This window comes from Hippocampus comes, unplaced genomic scaffold (genome assembly GCF_001891065.2).
Source record: "Hippocampus comes isolate QL1 unplaced genomic scaffold, H_comes_QL1_v1.1 scaffold22, whole genome shotgun sequence".
Taxonomy (NCBI): Eukaryota; Metazoa; Chordata; class Actinopteri; order Syngnathiformes; family Syngnathidae; genus Hippocampus; species Hippocampus comes.
This window is the reverse complement of record NW_017806175.1, coordinates 3,135,038-3,154,846: the sequence shown is the minus strand read 5'-3', so window position 1 is coordinate 3,154,846 and position 19,809 is coordinate 3,135,038. Positions and strand designations below refer to the sequence as shown.

The window sequence follows — 19,809 nt, the reverse complement described above, 5'->3', positions numbered from 1 at the left end:
GGGGGGGGGGGGGTAATCTTATGAGATTGAAGTTGTATTTCATGAAATTCCCAATGGTATCTCAACATGCTAGTGCCCCACATTTTTTTCAAGATATGAGCTGTCGCTCTGTCAATTTTCTTTGCCTTGATTTGCAAGAAATTACTCAATTAAGATGGAACCTCTTAATAGAAGGGGGGGAAGTCAAAACCGGCACACAGGTCACGCTAACCAGTTGGTTAAAAAAAGCGTCGCATCCACACAGTCACCCAAACTCCCCAAATCCTTGCTATCCCAGGTGCTCGCAAACGCTAGGCGCTAAGCTAATATGCTCCGCACTGCGCAGCTTGCAGCCTCTAAATAGCTAATCCTCGCCTCCTTGGCGCCAATTAAGTTAGCCTTTAAACACATAGTTCAATCACTAAAGACGGACGAGGAGTAGCTAAAGATGCAACACTCAAGGGGAGAGAACAAAAGATGGAGAAGCTAATGCAGGGTCCACCCTGAGTTTTGAGTCGAACCACCCAGAGTGCGTACATTTCCTGAGGGTGTGTAAGTGACACCCAGAGAACCTGCGATGCCAAAAGTGTGCAGTAGCGCGCCTTCTCTGACAACTTTAATTTCATAATATGACAACTTCTTTCTCTATAAAATATCATTTTGTGATTGTCACAACTCGACTTTATTTCCAAAATTGACAGTTATATCATTCCCATACTCCTGGTATGCTTTTTATCGATGTTTTTCTCCCCTTTTTAAGGTCACTAGTTCCAAAATGTCCGACAACTCTTGTAGAGCGCATGTCATAAGGATCATGTCATGGCATCATTAAATGCTTTAATGTAGACTCTTTCAATTGTTTTACCAAAAGAGTTATTTTGAATAGGACTGCGGAATGTCATACTGAATTCACCTTTTGGTAGCCAATCTTTTTCGGGGCCTAAACGTTCTTTTCCTCCTTTGCCGCCCTTTTCTCCTGAGCGTCGCCTGCTGCGTACGTTGCTAAGGAAATATGAGCATGTTCTCTTTTTACATCCCACCTCTGTCGAACAGTTGATTAGCGAGCTTCGAGCACCAGTAACTCAGACGGAAGCCAATTACATGGCGAGCGAAGAGTTGCCGTCTGTGGGGATTGGTCATAATTGGCCGTCAGGCTACTCTTTGCTAGTTAAATGCTTGTTTTTTTAAATGCACCCATTAGGCATTATTTAGACCGCTTGGCTATATCGATAACATATTAACGCACAAGGATCTTATTCCAGATTCCATTGAAAATGATAGAACTCTCTTCCTTTGATAGTCCTTCTTTAATTTCTCACAGGCCGCCTTACTCACAATCTCCTGCTTAGATTCTCAGCGCACGTATTTTCGAGTCAATTGTATGTCTCTTAGACATAGCGCTATTGATTGTTTGAGTCCCTCGTGGTGATGCGGGGGAACTGGTTTAACCAGAGAATCGGCAGCCTTGGCTGAAATAGTGTTCTAATTGACAGGGGTATTGTTTCCCAACCTTTATTGAGCCAAGGCACATATTTTATGTTCTCACAGCACCTCATCAAACCAAAATGTCACAAAAAGCGTCTGTCTATACTGAAATAATGCTGATCTCTTGTCTCAATTTCTTGTCAAATGTAATTGGTTAGGCTCAGCGTGCCTGAAAAAAAATTGAAGGTGTGTGGATCCTAGTGAAAATCTATGACTTTTTTTCCCCAAATTTTCACAAAAAAAAAAAAAAATTAGAAATGCCTCCAGTTAGCTGTGTTGTCGATCAATATGAAATTTTGTGGACACGTCTGTTTGAACAGGATAAAGGAAAAAGTTTCAAGGATCCTTGCTTGGCTGTGGAGCGTTAGCATGTATGTGGACTGAAAGTTAAACAGTAAAAGTCAACGTGCGTTTAAATGACATGCAACAACATGTTCATTTACATGCCCAATCCATACATGGTTCAAAATTATCGTGAATTTGCATGCAACATTAAGAGCACCCCTTAAATATTTTAGAGAAGCTTCTGCCACTTTCATCGGGCTTCTGATACTAAAGTAGACCGACAATTCGAGGTAATGTTGCTTTGGAATGCACTTTACAGGCTGTGGATCCACATTTTTGTCAGGAGAGATTCCATTATGCTGGAGAAACAGTGACTTGAAAATATAATTGTGTACGGAGGGACATAAGTTATAAACCCGATGAGAGCTACAGTGTATAGAATATATTTTATTACTCTGGAGGGCCAGGAAGTGTTCACACTCGACATTCATAGTGCACTGTGGCTCTACCCCGGAATGGCCCCTTGCTGTTTCTTCTCCCAGAAGAATATGATGATGTGTGAAAGCGCCATTTCCCTGGCTCAAGCACACAGTTGGACTGTATCTCTGTTTGGACAGCTTCAATATTTCTGCAAAAGGACAACACTTTCAGATACAGAATGGAGTGCTAATGGACTCAGCGGCACCCAACTCTCCGGATCACATGGATCTGTGTCACTCTCCCCGATAAAGTAGCCGTGTTAGTAACCGGTCACCCACTGGTTTCATGTCGATCGTAACGGGAGCAGAGCTGCGTGAGTGGCAAGCAAATATCGGAGGTGATGGAAAGCTATTTCTTTCTCATTTAAATGGAATGTACGGCTTGCTAGCATACACAGCTCTGGGAATTGAGACTTACTGTGTTCCTAATTGCAATGAGCAAACACCATCTGCACTTAAGAGTTCCTGGAAAAAAATATATGAACTCAAAGAATTCTAAACCACCGAATACAAACTAACCAAATGGCAACCTCTGCACTGTGAGGTCAACGCGCTAACCACTGGACCACCGGGCCGCCCCTTAAGTCAACCTGAACATATGGTTTTGGAATGTGGGAGGAGATTCGAATCCCGAACCTCAAAAGTGTCAGATAGACGTGCTAACCACTAGCTCACCATGCCCAATTGGCAAAATCACATTTTCATGACGATCAGCAGGTCCCAATAGGTCTCAGCAGAATGCTTAGCACCATTGGAGATTTAGTTCCACACAGACGCACAGACACCTACACACACATGATTCCAATACCACGGCAAACACCCAAACAACAATCTAGTCCCCAGGCAGGAGTGCTTTTTCCGAGCCAGCCGACAAAGACAAAGGCAGGTAGAAAGCAGGCCAGATGGATCCGGAGTGTAAAGGCAAACTGAAAGCAGGTCTTTTACAAGGTCAGAGGCAATAACCAAAAACAATCAAGGTCGCAACCGGGTACTCAGTCCTGAAACTAACACTGTAAAGTCAAGACATGACAGGAAGACGATTTTGGATGGATAACAACCTTCATGTGGGCGCTGCAGGTGTGGCTGGTTGGCTAATGAGCTCAAGTGAGGCCAGGTGGCAGAGTGGAAAATTCCACCACAGTCGGAGAGCATCCAGGATGGATTGTGACAGACGCTAAACACACTGCCAAAACGACAGGGCAGTTCATCAGGGTCAAGTCAGTTTCCAGACTTAAACTGCACATTTTTATCTTACAAAGTTGAGAGTGATCTGTCCACTGTCGTAACCACTGTCCCAGTATGGTTAATCTACTTAAGTCTCTCCGTTCCAAATACAAAAGTTATTAGTCCAGAGCAAAAATAGAGGGCATCGGCCACACTGTGCTATTACTTTATTTTGAAAAAAAACAAAACAAAAGAGTGGAACCATGTTGGAAGGTGAAATTGTTTGTTTTCTGAAGTCGCTGTCTGATGCAAATATTCTCCAGCGACCGCACAGATGGACGTGTCAGTGTGTGACGATGACGTCCATGTGGCTTTATGTTTACACCACTTGTACGTGCTCATGTTTGAATGCTCCAAGGTTGACTTCTCTCGTCTCCCTCCGCTCCAGGCGTGCTCTTTCATTACCGCGCTCCCCCCGACCGTTACGCCCTGTCCTTCGCTGACGCCAAGAGGGTGTGCGCTGAGAACTCGGCGGCCATCGCCACGCCGGGTCAGCTGCAGGCGGCCTTTGCCGACGGCTACGAGAACTGTGACGCCGGGTGGCTGTCGGACCAGACCGTACGGTGGGTCTCTTATATAATAATATATAGATGCTCCATGATCGCATCTAATGGCGTGTTTGCGTTACGTGCATTTGAGCAACGGTCCCCACTGGCAGTCATTCCAACCAGTCGGCATGACATGTGTCCGAAGTCGCCCGGGCTCATATTTTCGCATTAATTACGCTTTACTGCGGTCGTCAAGGAGACTGACTGACTGTTGTCTCGCTGGCAGGGTTTTCTTTTTTTCTTCCGCTGCCCTCCCTTTTACTCCCTTGTTTCCACTGGGGACACGGCTAATTGGTCCGCATTGAGGAGGCTCAAAGTGAACATCAGCCAAGTGTCCAATTAATAGCGAGGTTGCCATTGATTCATCAGCTGGAGGGGGCTGGGGAGGGAGACGACTCCCAAGAACGTAGTGTTTGAAAAAGTCCTGTGGTGTGTGCTCGTGTGTGCGCCGCATGTAATGTATTTTCGGCGCCCAAGCAGAATCTTTTAATCATCCCCATATGAAACAACAGTTAATGCTGGCACCCGAATATGGATAACCAAAGCACTGGAGGAATTGAGAATGCTTTTAACCTCTCACTGACTTCCCACATTCGCCTCCCTTGTGTTTGAATTTTGTTTAGAAACAATCCCCAACCGAGATGGACGTAACATTTTTCAACACTAAAGGGAACGACTTGTTTCTTGATGGCTCGAACGTGTTTGAATAGCGTGCTCGCACTTTATTACACTATTGGGAGATTTTTTTTTTTCCCCACAGGGAGATTTCATTTTCTTTCTTAGGTTAATTTCAAAATAAAATATGATTAACCCTTTCATGCACCCTCTAACCTGATAACATGATAAGCTGTCCACTGTGGTAACCGCTGTCCCTGAAAGGGTTAAAGTCGGAGGAGAAAATGAAATTAATTTATCCTGAAAGGAGACACTCATTCCGAATATTGAAATCCTCAATAGAGCAGAATAATTTGAAAAAATATGTTTCAAGTCAAACAAAATATTGATCGGCAAGTCTTGAGAGAGGCCCGGGGATCCACTGGTTAGCGTGTTGACCTCACAGTTCGGAGGTACCAGGTTCGATTCCACCTCCGGCTTTCCTGTGTGTAATTTGCATGTTCTCCTGCGTGGGTTTTCCCTGGGTACTCCGGTTTCCTCCCACATTCCAAAAACATGCATGGCAGGCTGATTGAACACTGTAAATTGTCCCTAGGTGTGAGTGTGAGCGCGGATGGTTGTTTGTCTCTGTGTGTGCCCTGCGATTGGCTGGCAACCGGTTCAGGGTGTCCCCGGCCTACTGCCCAAATCGACTGGGATAGGCTCCAGAGTTTTTGACTGGCCGAGTAAATCCCCAGACTCAAACCCTATGGAGCATACAATTTACATGCTTAAGAGTAGACTGAAGGAAATATACTCACCAAAATAAAATGAAAGCCTGGTGAAAAGTGCCAAAGTTTGGTGGTGGCAACACTCAACGACTATGAAATATTTAATCTTACTCGCTTTGTCACGTCATTCGCTGTCACTTGCCAATGCAAATATTTTCAGTTCATAGCAGGAATTGAGGAATTGACCTCACTGTCTGTTTTGTATAACCGCCTCTCGCTGCGTGCTGCAGGTATCCAATCCAGTCACCTCGGCCTGGTTGCTATGGCGATCGTGACGACTCACCCGGCATCCGTAACTATGGCAATAGGTTCCCGGACGAGCTGTTTGATGTCTACTGCTTTGCCAAGCGGCTACAAGGTAGGCGCCTGGATGAGAGACAAGTTCCTTCCTTTGGGTTTTAGTCCCCGTTGGCCCGGTCTGACTATGTGGATTATTTCGAGTGGCTCTGTTTTTTTTCAGTTGTGCACTGTGGTGGCGGCATCAACATTGTGCACACGTATGTGCCCTTGAGAGCTGCGGACTTTTTTTTTTTTTTTACTCTGGGTCATTTCTAGTCATTCTATTTACTTCTATTGTGCAGTGGCTGCAATTATCACCATTAAACTGGCGATCGCTGTGATCACCTACAAAATAAGACAATTACATGTATGCACATGTAAGCCTGTGCAGGTCGAATTTCTTAACTTTGTGGATTGTTTCAATGTTGTATTTATTTCTGTTATGCAACGTGATAGTATTAGTAATCATTATTAACTTGCAATGATCACATTTGAGTAATTTTACTGTCTAGATTTCGTGCGGTATCATCAACGAGCTGCAGATTTCTTTGACTGTATGAATTATTTCAAGTGGCTCTCTTTACTTATATTACAGTCGTTCCTTGACATACAAGTTTAATTGATTTCGTCACCACTTTCATAACTTAAAATACTCGTCCCTCACTGAAAACAATGGAAAATGACAGTCTAGTCTCCCAGGAAAAACAAGTTGGTCATGTGTTTTTTTAGGAAAATTGCAGTCGATAATATTGAACTAAATAAAACCATAAATCAATTCCGTAAATAAATGGAAAGAAATTAAATATTTTTGCTGCATTTTTTGCTTCATTACAACGGAAATTGTGCTGCTCCTTCATTATACTTTGTACTTGCCGAATTATGGGCAAAGTTATTTTTGTTGAAAATGTGTCATTCTCTTTGTTTTATGTTTAGTTTGACAGTAAACTCCAGCTATACACCACATTACAAATATGGATTATGCCTTATGAAATAGAGCCGTCACACGTTTCGAGCCCCAACCCTTTATGAATCTCTGCTATTAGAAAACTGAGCTGTCTGTTTCTCCCACCCAGGTGAAGTGTTCCACTCCACTGTGGAAGAGAAACTGAATCTAGCCACGGCCTCCACCCATTGCCATTCGCTGGGAGCCCAGCTGGCCACCGTGGGCCAGCTGTACCTGGCCTGGCAGGCCGGTCTGGACCAGTGCGACCCGGGCTGGCTGGCTGACGGCAGTGTGCGCTACCCCATCAACGTCCCGCGGAGGAACTGCGGGGGGGACGAGCCCGGCGTGCGAACGGTCTACAGCAACCCCAATCGGACCGGCTTCCCCGACACCACGGCCATGTTTGACGCTTACTGCTACCGAGGTAGTCACACAGTGTCTGTGTGATTTACCATAATTACCTTAAGCGACAGGGAAGAGGCTTGTGGCCTTGCATTGGACAAGCACCACATGCCTGTAAACAGAGTGGTTTTGTTTGTCTGCAGTAAGAACAACCAATTAATTAGTGCAGTTAAATTATTATTCTTATCCATGTTCTCAATGACACACTAAAAAAAAAGACCCTATTCAGTGGTTGGGCATTTTTTAAAACGCACTGATGGGCAAAATTTAAACAAATAAAATAAAAGATAAAATGTGGTTGTCAAATATGCAAAACTGTTAAATTTAACAATAAAATGTATTGTAATGTTTTATGTTTTCTTAATTTGATCCTAATCAAATTAATGAAATATTTGATCAAAGAAAATTAAATAATCAAATTAATTAATTATATAAAATGATGCATACTATGTTTTTTTGTTTAATTAATCGCCTTGGTTCGTTTTCTTTGCATCAGAAGTGTCTTAATATTTTTAACCCTTTCAGGGACAGCCGTTACGACAGTGGACAGCTTATCATGTTATCAGGTTACATGGTGCATGAAAGGGTTAATATTTACAATGGCAAAACGTATATCCATTTGTCATTTTGCGTAACTTTTTTGCTGTTTGCCATATAAAAAAAAAAGAACACGTTTGCATACGAATGCACCATTCTTATGAGATTGTTTTTAATTCCACAACCAAGTAAGAATGATTGACACTTTCTATTCCGAGGTGTCACATCAAAAAGCTTGTGAATAACAATTCATTTTAAGTGAAAAACAACAACAGCAGCTTGGAAAAAAGAGCCGCAGTACATTTGTCAAACACGAGCACGTAGATCATCATCTTTCCAACATGAAGGGTTGAAACAAATTATGTTCTCCAGAAAGCTGAAAGGAGATGAAAATGTCAATTTTGGCCTTAATAACCGACTGCGTTTTTACAGGCACAGGCCAAGCTATGCGGCTAACTCCCTTGTTGGCAATTTACGCTGAACAACGCTATGGAAACAGCGTGTGATACGCAAGAGGAAGGGAATTAAAATTGAGACAAGATATGAAGTCAAAGAATACAACATTTACAACCATTCAACGAACTAATAGTTATTTTTCAATTGTTACACATTCCTACAAATGACATTTTCATGTTTCCAATGAAATTTTTTCAGCCTTTTGCACTCCAAATTTCGTCAGGCTAATGTTTGTGTTACATATTCAGTCTTGCTGATTGCGTTATACCGCAGATTTAACAAAAAAATGAGATGAGGCATACCGTTCTCCGCCTCACGAACTCACTTCATACAGTATAAAATAAAAGCTATGCAATTTCCTTGAAAACCTTTCTATTCGATGATTAAAAATGTCCTCGTGTTGTTTTTTAGCCCATCAGCCTGCAGATGCGCAAGCCGCAGAGGCCCTCGCTTCCCTCCACGCCACCATCCCAGCTGCACAGGCCGGCTCTCCACTCAGCCGCACCCAAATGGGCGCCCCATTACCCAAGGCGGCAACTCGTACCGGCCTGACGGACCTGAACGAAGCTATCGCAAACGACTCCTCCGACATCTCTGACGAGCACGTTGTCATCCACTTGAGTCCCTTGCAGGGTTGGGATAACCAACAAGACGGCGCCCCGACCGGTCGATCCCGCCCAGCTGAACCCGACGAAATGAAAAGCAGCAATGCTCCAACGGAGCAGGAGAGCCACGGAGGTTCGGCCCAAGAGGAAGTAGATGCTTCGATGGACACTCTCCCATCAGCGGCCTCTACCACCTCTCAGCCTCACACCAGTAAAAGCATGCTGACTGACTTTGTTAACACGCTAATGAAGCCTTTCAAGTACTGGGCTGGTAGCGGGATGGGCCAAACCTCCAACAGGAGCCAGACTTTGAGCTTACAAGCCGGTGAAAACAAGGGCGGCAGCGACAACGCCATCACGGAGCACGGGAGTCACGATTCTCCCTCCAGGCTTCTCCATGCCAGTGGATTGCAGAGCGCTGAGGATGGTCTGTCTGAGCAGGAGAAAGAGGAGGTGCCGCTCTTTCCTGTTCTGTCTGCAGTCCAAAACGGCAGGAAAATTGAGTCCACCACGCAGCAGGAGGGCAAATTTGCCGATAGTGGTAAGAGCTTTTTTATTTATTTGCCTCTACTTTTTGTCTTTGATTGAAGTTGTTTTACTGAAATTAGGTACTGCAGATAAACTGAATTTCTTTACTTCAAGTTTGGACGAAAGACGTCAGTGCATGACTCTGTCCTACTTATGTTAATGTAGTGCCGCTTCTGTCCTGATTACTTTGCTTCACTCACTAGAAATTCAGACTCAAGTACATTTCCTAATCGTTTAAGGTACTTTTGTGCCATCTGAGTTTGTAGATAACATTAAATGCTGAAGTTTTTTTTTTTTTTTCCACACATTTTTTGGAGGTATTGATCTTTTTTGGTGACACATTTTGAATTTTCCAAAACAGTAATGCAAAACATGTTTCTTCAATCATATTTTTTTAACATTGAAAAAGAAATTTACCGATTTTTTTTTTTCTTTTCAAAGTGTGATTGTGATGCTGTAAGGCACACCTGAAAGCATTCACATTTCTCAAAGGCTGACAGTGCGCTGTGTATATGGCTCAATATTCTGATTTCTTGGACGTAGTATTTGAAATGTTCTGTAAAGTGCTTTGTTACAGCTGCAGCGGTTGTGAAAGCGCTAGTTAAAGCTGTATTGTATTGTATTCCTTTAGCATAGCTACATCTAGTGGATGCATAATGCAACCTCATCCACTATTGTAGCTTCTATTCTATGCGCCTTATAATGCGGTGCACCCTATACATGAAAACAGTTTTAAAATAGGCCAATCATTGAAGGTGCGCCTTATACTCCAAAGTGCCTTATCGTTCGGAAAAGATGGTACTAAAACACTAAACATAAATGCGGGCTATGCATGATCACTATGACTCTTTTCATGCGCTTAGTGGACAACATCAGATTTAAAGATGATAAGATGTAATGCGCAAATAAACGAGTTGAATTGAGCTTCGCAGTGGAGTCCTGAGCGTCCATCAAAGAAACACATACCCCCTTCGCGATGTTTCCAGCAACGCCACTGGGAGAACCAAATTGATGTGACAGAAGAGCTGACAGGCAGCGTAGATGCTCCTGACATGATTCACAGAGCCTTGCAATAACTTCTCCGCCTATCCTTTATTTATATATATACATTTTTGTTATGACATGTCATACCTGCAGATGGGTGGCGGTGTTGTTCACCGCACAACTCTCTTTCCCGTCTGTCTCTCAGATTGTCACCCTCCAGTTTAATATTACCTCTGCCCGACTCCGGAAGGGATTCTTGTGCCAGTGAAGCGGAGTCACTGGGGGTTTGTTTTGCAGCATTTTCCAGTTATGTTTTTTGTTTGCCACTTACACCTACAATTGATCAAAATTGTTTAACCTCGAATTCAGCAGAACCTATATGGTCCAAAGGGGATACATCACCTCAAAATTCTCTCATAAGATTAAGAATATGGATCATTTTGATTTTTCATTTTACTTATCTAAAAACAACACAAATGGATATTTCTCAAAATATTTCCCTTCTTGAAGCCTCATTCTCATATCATTTCCAGTTAAAATATAACCAATAACCATTTATCGAGAAAAACGTCACGAAGACTTTTTTTTAAGGGTTTGTATAATTTTAATATTCATTGTCCAACAAAATAAAGATGTAAAATCATATAGCAGAAAAAATGTCGCCTTAAAGTCATATTGGTGGGTCTCATGTTAAAGTAACAGTTTCATTGAATGAACGACATGGACTATTACTGGATGATTAATCCTAATTAATGTGCTGTTTTTTTTGTACATCCGTGGGCGTCGTAAAAGTATTAGCGGCAATTAGATTTGCCTGCCTCCTATGGAAACGATTCCCACGCTCGCGGACCTCGCTTAAGCGTCAGGCAACAGCGTTTGAATAATACATTTTACCTTTTAATATTTCATGCGTACAGTATTTGTGTATGTTCTCCCTCTGGTGGTAATCTGTTCTATCGACGTTTTTACACACTCGATAAGCGATGACCTCGCCGGGTCCTCTCAATAACATCACTGGCCTAAATAAACACAAAGCAGCCATGAGTCACAAATGCTGACAGGATGAATTATTGATGACCGAGACGGTGTCTACTTTAAACCCAAGAGCAGATAAGCTACTGGGGGACCTCTTGGGTCTCAATAAACTAGAACTGAGACGTTTCGCTTATCGCTTCTCTTGCCACAACTGCAAAGCGCAAGAAGTTGTTTCACGTAGACAATCCGGAAGAAAGAAACCGAGAAGTGTGAAATGACTTTGAATACATCCCCTCTGTTGTTTTTCTTTTTTTTTTTTTTTTTTTTTTTTTTTTTTTTTTTTTTTTTTTTTTTTTTGTTGTTGTTGTTGTTGTTGTTGTTGTTTTTTTTGTGGGAACAAAAGGCCCCAAATTGTACACTAAAATGTGTCCAGCGGTGCCTGCCTACTGCTTGTGGATTAGGTGAAAATATACAAGAAACATGTCTCCCGGTTGCATGCTAATGTTTTTCCTGCTCCAGCGGCAGCCACGTTTCAAGACTACAGAGAGTACTTGAGAGACGACTCAGTACATTAGAAGCTCTTTTATTACTGTGAGAAACCTGAGTCTACCCTCTTATACTGTAGTCTGAGCTTGAACGGTTGCATTTCTCATCATTAGAGGTGAGTTGTGCGCATGTTTTACTGTAAAAATTGTTTTTGTTATTTGCACTTGTGCTATTGTTCTGTTCGAGACTGAGGGAAGCGGTTTGTACAAAAAGAAGGCAGGAGGTTTGCTAGCAGTCCACACTTGTGGTCATCTTCCACACAAATAAAATCCTTGTAATATTGTACTTTATAAAAACATACAGTGATGACAAAATTAAATCGAATAAAAAGTATGAAACATTTTTTTGCATTTTTAGCATTAGGATAAACTGATATTAGGGCCTATGTATTTTGTTTTTTAAAATACACAACGTGCTCTCCTTGTTTGATGTTTACTTTGACATTAAACTTCAACTAGCAGTAAACAGTTTGAAGCTGCCGATATCATTCTGGCCCTGATTGCGGAAAGGGGCTAGGATTGGGTCAAAATCCAGGTACAGTAGTAGAGTTGCTGACACTCACGCATGTGTCTCTGCCTCCGCTTCATATTTTTGATATTGAGCATATAGTGTTTTATTGCCAAACATTTTTTGTTGTATCGACAACTACTTTTCAAGAAGAAACAGCCAGAATCAGGAAAACATGGAGGCACGGGAGTCGCTAGAGATCAGATGTGCATTTCTCTGGTCCGTTTTATGTGAGGGTCACTAATGGTGCGGAGTCAGTTGCCACTCAGTGACAATGTGAGAGCGAATGGTTGTCTCTCTCTCTCGCTATATGGACCTTGTGACTAACTGGCAGCCACTCCAAGGTGTAGTCTGCCTTTCGTCCTTAGTCAGCTGGGATAGGCTCCAGCTCCTCGCATCTCTGAACAGGATAAGCGGTATAGAATTTGGATGGTCGGTTTGATGTGATTAAAATATGCTTCAAAAGCTGTGTTTATTCCGGGGTATACAGATGTTGCTACTTTTAGCATTTTCTGGCGCATTAACAGTAAGCTCTGTTCGTTCCCCAATAGGACGTCTTGAAGGAGGAAGAGCGAGGAGTTCTCCTTGACAGTTGCTTGCCAGGAGCTGAAGCCTCTGCTTAGCCACTCGCCTGCCTCGGCCAGTGTGCCTCCCTGCTTCTGTGTGCTTTCCTCGATCTGTCTTGTGCCGCTTTTTATAACCAGGAATATCATTCTTGTCCAACATTAGAGCGATTGAGGAAAGTGGACAGGAGGAGGACAAGGCAAAAGAAGAAGATTGGCTCGCAGTTAGCAAACGTGGCAATCACGTTTCCTCCCGTAGTTATAATGATAGTCTGTGCTAGTGTGAGATGATTAAAATATACATCTCTTAAATTTGCTTCCGGGCACGAGCAATTCGCCCGCCTCAGCCAATGTGTTTTCCAGGTGCTTATTATTGACACTTTCCTCAGGCTGTCTTGTGCTGCTTTTATCACCATTTGAATTGCTGAAGTCTCTTGATCACACACCTATCGGTATCTGAAGTGTATGTACTTCCCAAAAGTTGTGGTGGCAAATGAGGTTTGATTGTTGGGCATCTGTAACAAAAACTGCTCCAGATCGCGATTGCATCGCAGTTCACACAAAAACGCTGTGCTTCCTATACTGTTCAGTGACCGTGTAAGACGGTCTTAAGGTTTAATTGCTAATTCCACATCCATGAAATTAAAGGCAGCTCACAATTACCCACCCCCTGGTAATGCAATCAAATTAAATACTCTCCCTTTGTGTTCCCTATAGGGATAACTGCAGTGGACCCTGAAAGTAATACAAGCCCCAATGAACGGGTCAAGTTTCCCAAAGGAGGTCCAGCGTGGGCCATCAAGTCATTACGGCGCTTCAGAGTAGGCTTTCCAAGGAATGTTGCCAGAAGTCACACTTGGGATCCTCTGGAAGCCAAATCGGGGCTCCTTGAGATAATCACCCTGCCTGACTCCTTTCGCCAGGACACAGTAGAAAATTATTCTGGGGAGGGGAGGGACCAAGTTGGAGATGAGGCACAAACGACCAGCGCAACTGTGACGGATCACACAAAGGAAGTGGAGGGGAGCAGTGAGGGGAATAGTTTTCTTAGTAACTTTGCTAATACCGTTCCCAGCAGTCCAGAATCCGAACCTTCACTCCACCAAAGTCAGAGTGAACTTGTGACTGTGGCCGAACTCACTACGTCGTCTCGGTGGCAGCTCGTGGCGCAACCAACCACCGCCACTTTGCCTCAAACAGCCGAGGAGGCCAGGGGTGAGATCATCTACGTTCACCGGCCTGCTGACAACCTCTCGTCTGCTTCTTCTTTATCACAAAGAGGAGAAAGCGGCTCTAATGGTGGCTTCACTCCCGTTATTAAGAAGCAAAGGAAAGGTGCGGGAAGAAAGCCTGGTCGCGGCGCAGCCAAGTTGGTCACTTCCACACCAGAGTCCTTGATGGATGTGCTAACCACCACGGAGATCACCACGGCGCATCTTCTGACAACCACAGATACTCCAAGCACAGACCCTGCAACCGCAGCGGTCACCACTGAGCTTTCCTCAAAAAGCTACTCTGCGCAGGAGCCATCCATTTCTGTCTCATGGATAGAGGAGACCACGAGCAACACGGAAGGCAACTTCTCAATGGGATCGTCAACAACAACCGCCAGTCAGTTGACGAGTGCTGTGTCAGACTCAAAAGATGCTGTTACAGAAGTGGAGTCCAGGTTAGCAGTGTCTGAGTCCTTTGTGTTTGGAAGTCATTGGATACCTTCCAAGGGATCCAGTCCGAAGTTTGAAGACTACAAGACTCCGACGGTGACAGACAGCAAAGGCGCAAAACACCCTTTTGGTGTCCTGGTACCCAACTGGGCTTTTGGCCCACCAGGTATGTTCATGCTTGTTGTCGTCATTATGCCTACGAGTGATTATAATAATCAGTCAGGATTCGTTCGATCGTCTGGAGCTCAGTGGGAGTCACATACAGTTGCTTTTCTGAGGCAACATACAAGTGTCCCGGTGGCACTTGGGTTTGCAGTTCAGTCCTGTTCTATACATCCATCCATCCATTTTTGGATCTGCTTATCCTCACAAAGGTCGCAGGGGGGTGCTCAAGCCTATCCCAGCAGTCTTCGGGAAGTCGGCGGGGGACACCCTGAACTGGTTGCAGCCAATCACAGGGCACACATAGATGAACAACCATTTGCGCTCACACTCACACCTAGGGACAATTAAGAGTATTCTATTAACCTGCCGGGCATGTTTATGGAATGTGGGAGGAAACCGGAGTACCCGGACAAAACCCACGCAGGCAGGGGGAGAACATGCAAACCCCACACAGGGAGGCCGCAGCCGAAATCGAACCCTGCGCCTCTGCACTGTGAGTCCGACGCACAAACTGGTCAACCACCAATCTTGATCTAATAAGCACTAAATTGTCACCACTGTGCTCTCGATGTTAAACGTAACGCTCTTTGTTCCATCTCTGATATTATGTTGGAAGCTTGCATAATCCTGGGGCGACTTCAACCTCGGTATATCGTACACGCAGGACAAAAACTGTAAAAATGCCAGTTGAAGACAGCCAGCGTGAAAGGGTTCTTTTGGATGCAAATCTGCTCAATGAACAAGCAGCCAACAGTGGTTTACGTCACCCACATGGTAGTGGCTCGACAAACTCGTAACTGGCTGTCCAGAAAATAGGTCCTGTTGTATCACAGCGATACCGAGCAAACTCCACACAGGGAGGCCGAAACCAAGATTCGAACCTCAAACCTCAGAACTGTGAGTCAGACAAGTCCAATGTGCTGCTTCTAAAATAAATGATGGATGCGAAATCAAATCCTTTTGTAGGAATCAGTCCAGATGACAGTGAGGTGGGAGCATCCAGGTCTTAGTCGAGTAATTAGAAGGTCGGCGTGAGTGCAATTAGGTGGACTGTGGGCGAAACAAAAGATCCTCGCCCACCCCCAACAAATCAGTGTAGACGCAATCTTACAAGATGGGCCTCATAATTGACTGCACCGCCGCCTCCGTTTCTAATTGTTTTTCATTCATTCCCTCGCTTTTGTTGAGCCCCCGCCAAACAGACATCGGCCGCCCCTCTCTCTCTATCTTTCGCCCCACTGGCGGTCGCGCTTGTTTGTCACAGCATGTTGTCATTGATTTCACTGATAGCTGATGGGTGCGCCACCGTGGCGGCAAAGCGTAGAGAAAATTAAAATCATTTCTCACGGCGCCGTCTGTGTAATATTCAGCCGCAATGTGTTTTTAATTGAAAATTTCTTGGAGCATTGCCTTCTGCCCACTGTTTTCTGAGTTCAAGCCATTACGTGGCACGCTGGACTGTTTTTTTTTTCGGGGGGGGAGGGTTGTCGATTGGCTAGGCAAAATCACATGTGGCGTCATAATAAGACATAATAATAAAAAGCATTGCTTGCTTTTTGAAAGCTAATACAAAAGAGGTGACATGGTTTTCAGCTCACTTTCCCTTATTAAAACGCGCTTTTCAAACACATTGGAAACATATTTCAGCAGCAAAAGAAAAAAAAATTGCAAACATAAAATGAAAATAGAAAATATTGTGAGAAGGCGGGGCATGGCTTGTAAATGTCGTACTTTGATTCAACACAAAAGATAATCAGTCTGCTTTCATGAAGGACGACAGAAATCAGATATGTTGATAAGACAAGATAAGATAAGATAAGATAAGAAAACCTTTATTAGTCTCGCAATGGAGAAATTCCCAATTCACAGCAGCAAAGTTATGAATGGAACAAGTATAAAGGATATCTAATCTAATCTAATCTAGAACAACAAAATATAGGAGCTGCTGGAAAGGCAGCCACTCACGCGGTGAGGCTGAAATCAGAAGATTTGGAAAATGTCATGGTCAACAATGGCCTTAAATGATTCCTCAATTATTAAAGCAGTTGTCGATTGCTAATGTGTTAGTTATCGATTAATCGATTCATTTTTGACACCTAGTTAGATATATTTTGCCATCAGTCCCTTCCCTGGCAGAATTCCCCGTCTCTGATAGGAGGACATTTGAATAGACGGCTCTCGTCGGACGATTCCAAGACTAAAACCCCTCGCGTCGCGGTAACCTTTTATAGTTGTCAGGTGTACCGCAGAGGAGATTACAAGAGGAAGAAGAAAAGGGCAGCGGGGGAGGACAGCTCGAGATGGAAGAAAAGAAGAGAGAATAGGAGAGAGGTTACCGCTACTGTGTCCTCTAAGGGGTTATACTGTAAGTGGGCGTATATAAACTTCACAGTAATCAATAACAGTAGCCTTGTCTTCTGTTTTTTTTGTTTTGTTTTGTTTAAAACAAGGGCCAATTTCTGTCTTCACGTCTTTCTTTCTTAACTCGCGTTTCTTTCCGCGATTTTGTTACGTTTCGTTTGCCCTCCGTCATAATTTGGAATTACCTTGTCATTGCTTGTCAGTCTGACCTCTAGCATACGCACACGTAAAAACTCAACGCGTTCTCGGAAGTTGCTCATATCCCGCTTCAGTGAAAGCCTTCAAGACTTTTGTCCTTTTCCAAGAAGAAGCAGGCGCCCAGCCACATCAATAGCCCTCAAACAAATTGGCGAGTTAAATTCAGGCGCAGAGAAAGGTTGAAATGTGCCGGGGTTTGGCATGAAGGGGTGAAGATAAATGGAATCAGGGGCAAGCCAGAGTGGCTTATTACCAGTGTTTCCGCAGATGGATGTTTCGGGTTTATCCGCCAGCTCAGAGAAGCCAATTGATTTGTCTGCCCCCATCCCTTTCTGACACTCATATTTTTCTCTTTTCTGGCGACTTTCATCGGCCATGACCCCCGTGTCATTTTTTTTTTTTTTTGCTCTTTGGGTCTTTTGGTGTGGATCATGTTTTGGTCTGCCGCTTGAACCCAGCTGCAACTCAAAGCAGTCAATCCCTATGGGCTGTATTCTCCCGCTTGCGCTTAAGCCCATTTTTTTTTTTTTTTTAAACGTACCTGGGCTTGCACACTTTTCTCTCAAAAGCTATATGCATTCTTCCATCCAGAAACACCTACCATGACCTGACAATAAATGCATAAACACTAAAGAGTTATGATTCATTTAATTCTGAGTCTTGCTGAAAATCACGGAACATGGAATTTTCTGAAGACTTGTGAATGTCAGTGAAATCCATGAGGAGAAATATAGCAGCACACTTAGAGCGGAAAGCATGTTTTTCTTTAAATTCTGTATGCCATAAATCCAATAAAAGTAGTTGAACCAAAATACTGTACTCGAATAGATCTACAAGGTCCGTTCATAAAAAGGGTGCTGACCTGCCACTCTGGTGATCAGGGGGCGATTCACTTTCATGCAGACATGTTGACAACCGGCATGGAAACAGTTTAAAACAATAATTGTAGATATATTAAACACCTCCCCTTCTAAAATAAGTCAGTTGCCCTTGATTGAACGTATGGGCATTACCCTGACCTGAATTATTGAGAATCTACACAGACATACAGAGAAAAAAATTACCTTGCAGGCAAGCGCATTGGTATTTTTCATTTAGACCGAGACAGAAAGTCCGATCAGCAGTTATGCTATTAGGCTAACGATATCAAACACTATTACTGCTTATTTAAGGAAGTCCTTTGCCAGGAGGCATAAAGCACAGGCGCAAACTCTTCCGTGCTGACTGCGCATTGAGTCTTTGTACGCACGAAGTAGTGAATTAATGAGGCGGGACAAGAGTGTCGAGGAGGCGCTTAAATGCACAGAGGAGAACTCACTCTTATGGGCCTCTAAAACTGCCTCACTGGCTGAACAACACAGTCACTTTTTCTAGTACATAGTATATAAATAAATGTAGAGAGAGATAGAGAAAGAGAGAGAGAGAGAGAGAGAGAGAGAGAGCCACCGAGCCATCGTCCTGCACTTGCTCCAATATCAATATGTATGACCAACGAGGGGGGAAAAAAAACAACATGCATTGTATTTTCACTCGTGGATGCAGCACTTCATCATCAGCAGTTGGCTATTAATACGCGCCAATACTTCTCATAAGCTAACACTGATAACACCGTTAGCTAACGCTCATCCGTGCTCACACTGCAGCTTTGCCTCGGTGTATGTATGCAGCAAAAATGAAATTGTTCAGATTATATGTCACACTGTATACCCTTTCATTTCAAACCATCCCGATCCCGCTTGACTTTTCTGTTACTTCAGCAACATCTGTCATCTGTGGAGGAAACTCCCTCTACTTAAACTAACTCATCAGGATTTGTTACAAGGCAAATATTTGCAAAAGTGCGATAAAAGGATAAAAGCAAAACCACACGACCGCTAAATAATTCAGTCAGGGCTTTTCAACAGCATAAATAAGCGGAATCAGCGGCCTCATTGACATTCCGGTTAAAGAAAATGTTCATTTATTCTTGAATAGTCGATTAAAAACTCAACAGCCATGTATTAGGAATCGCCAAATCGGCCTCTAAAAGTGAATTTACGAATGCAGATGCAAGCCGATCGGAAAGCTGTCTCAAACGAGTATGTTTATGATGTTATAAAGGTGTCTTATTATCTCCGCTGTCACAACACAACTTGATTATTGGTCCTCTGGAGGCCCGTCACAAGCTGTTGTGTTTTACTTTGCAGACGGAACCACCCAGATGTCCTATTAAGGCAGACTAATGACTGACTCTCCTGATCCTTACTGCTCCCGCATTCCCCTCCCGTCGTCGCTTGAAACGGAAAACATTTTTTTTTTCTGTTGTTCTGTTTTTATGGAGACTTTTTCATCTCACGCAGCTCTCAAAAAGATCTTTCGGGAGCACACAAACTGTGTTGAATTCAGTCACACAACAGATGCTGCATGCTGTTTCCCCCACTCGCACAACAGAGCATTTAATTATGTATTTCTCTTGTTGGAAATGTGGGTCTCATGCTCACATATTGTTCAACATTACGACAAACTCATTTGCGTTTCCTTTTTCCAACTTTGCACAAGAACCCCTTCCTCCAAGGGTGCATACATTTCAAGAAAAAAAAAAGTATGATGCAACGGTCAAACAAATTTGCAAGTTTGATAATCATCGATGAGTTTCATGGTTTGGAGCTTTTTAGAACAGTTCCTCCGAGATTACGTCGCTCCTCGGAAACCTAAATATGGATGCGCACATC

General features: G+C 43.4%; 1 protein-coding gene across 2 annotated transcripts in view; it reads left to right on the top strand.

Moving 5' to 3' along the window:
* Positions 1-19,809, top strand: part of ncanb (neurocan b) — a 101,565-nt gene that overhangs the window by 38,449 nt on the left and 43,307 nt on the right. For both annotated transcript variants that reach the window (XM_019897268.1, XM_019897267.1), the window contains exons 5-9: positions 3,841-4,015; positions 5,616-5,743; positions 6,738-7,031; positions 8,414-9,148; positions 13,428-14,540. In XM_019897268.1, coding sequence (XP_019752827.1) covers positions 3,841-4,015; positions 5,616-5,743; positions 6,738-7,031; positions 8,414-9,148; positions 13,428-14,540 — 2,445 coding nt within the window. The remainder of the gene's footprint in view (positions 1-3,840; positions 4,016-5,615; positions 5,744-6,737; positions 7,032-8,413; positions 9,149-13,427; positions 14,541-19,809) is intronic.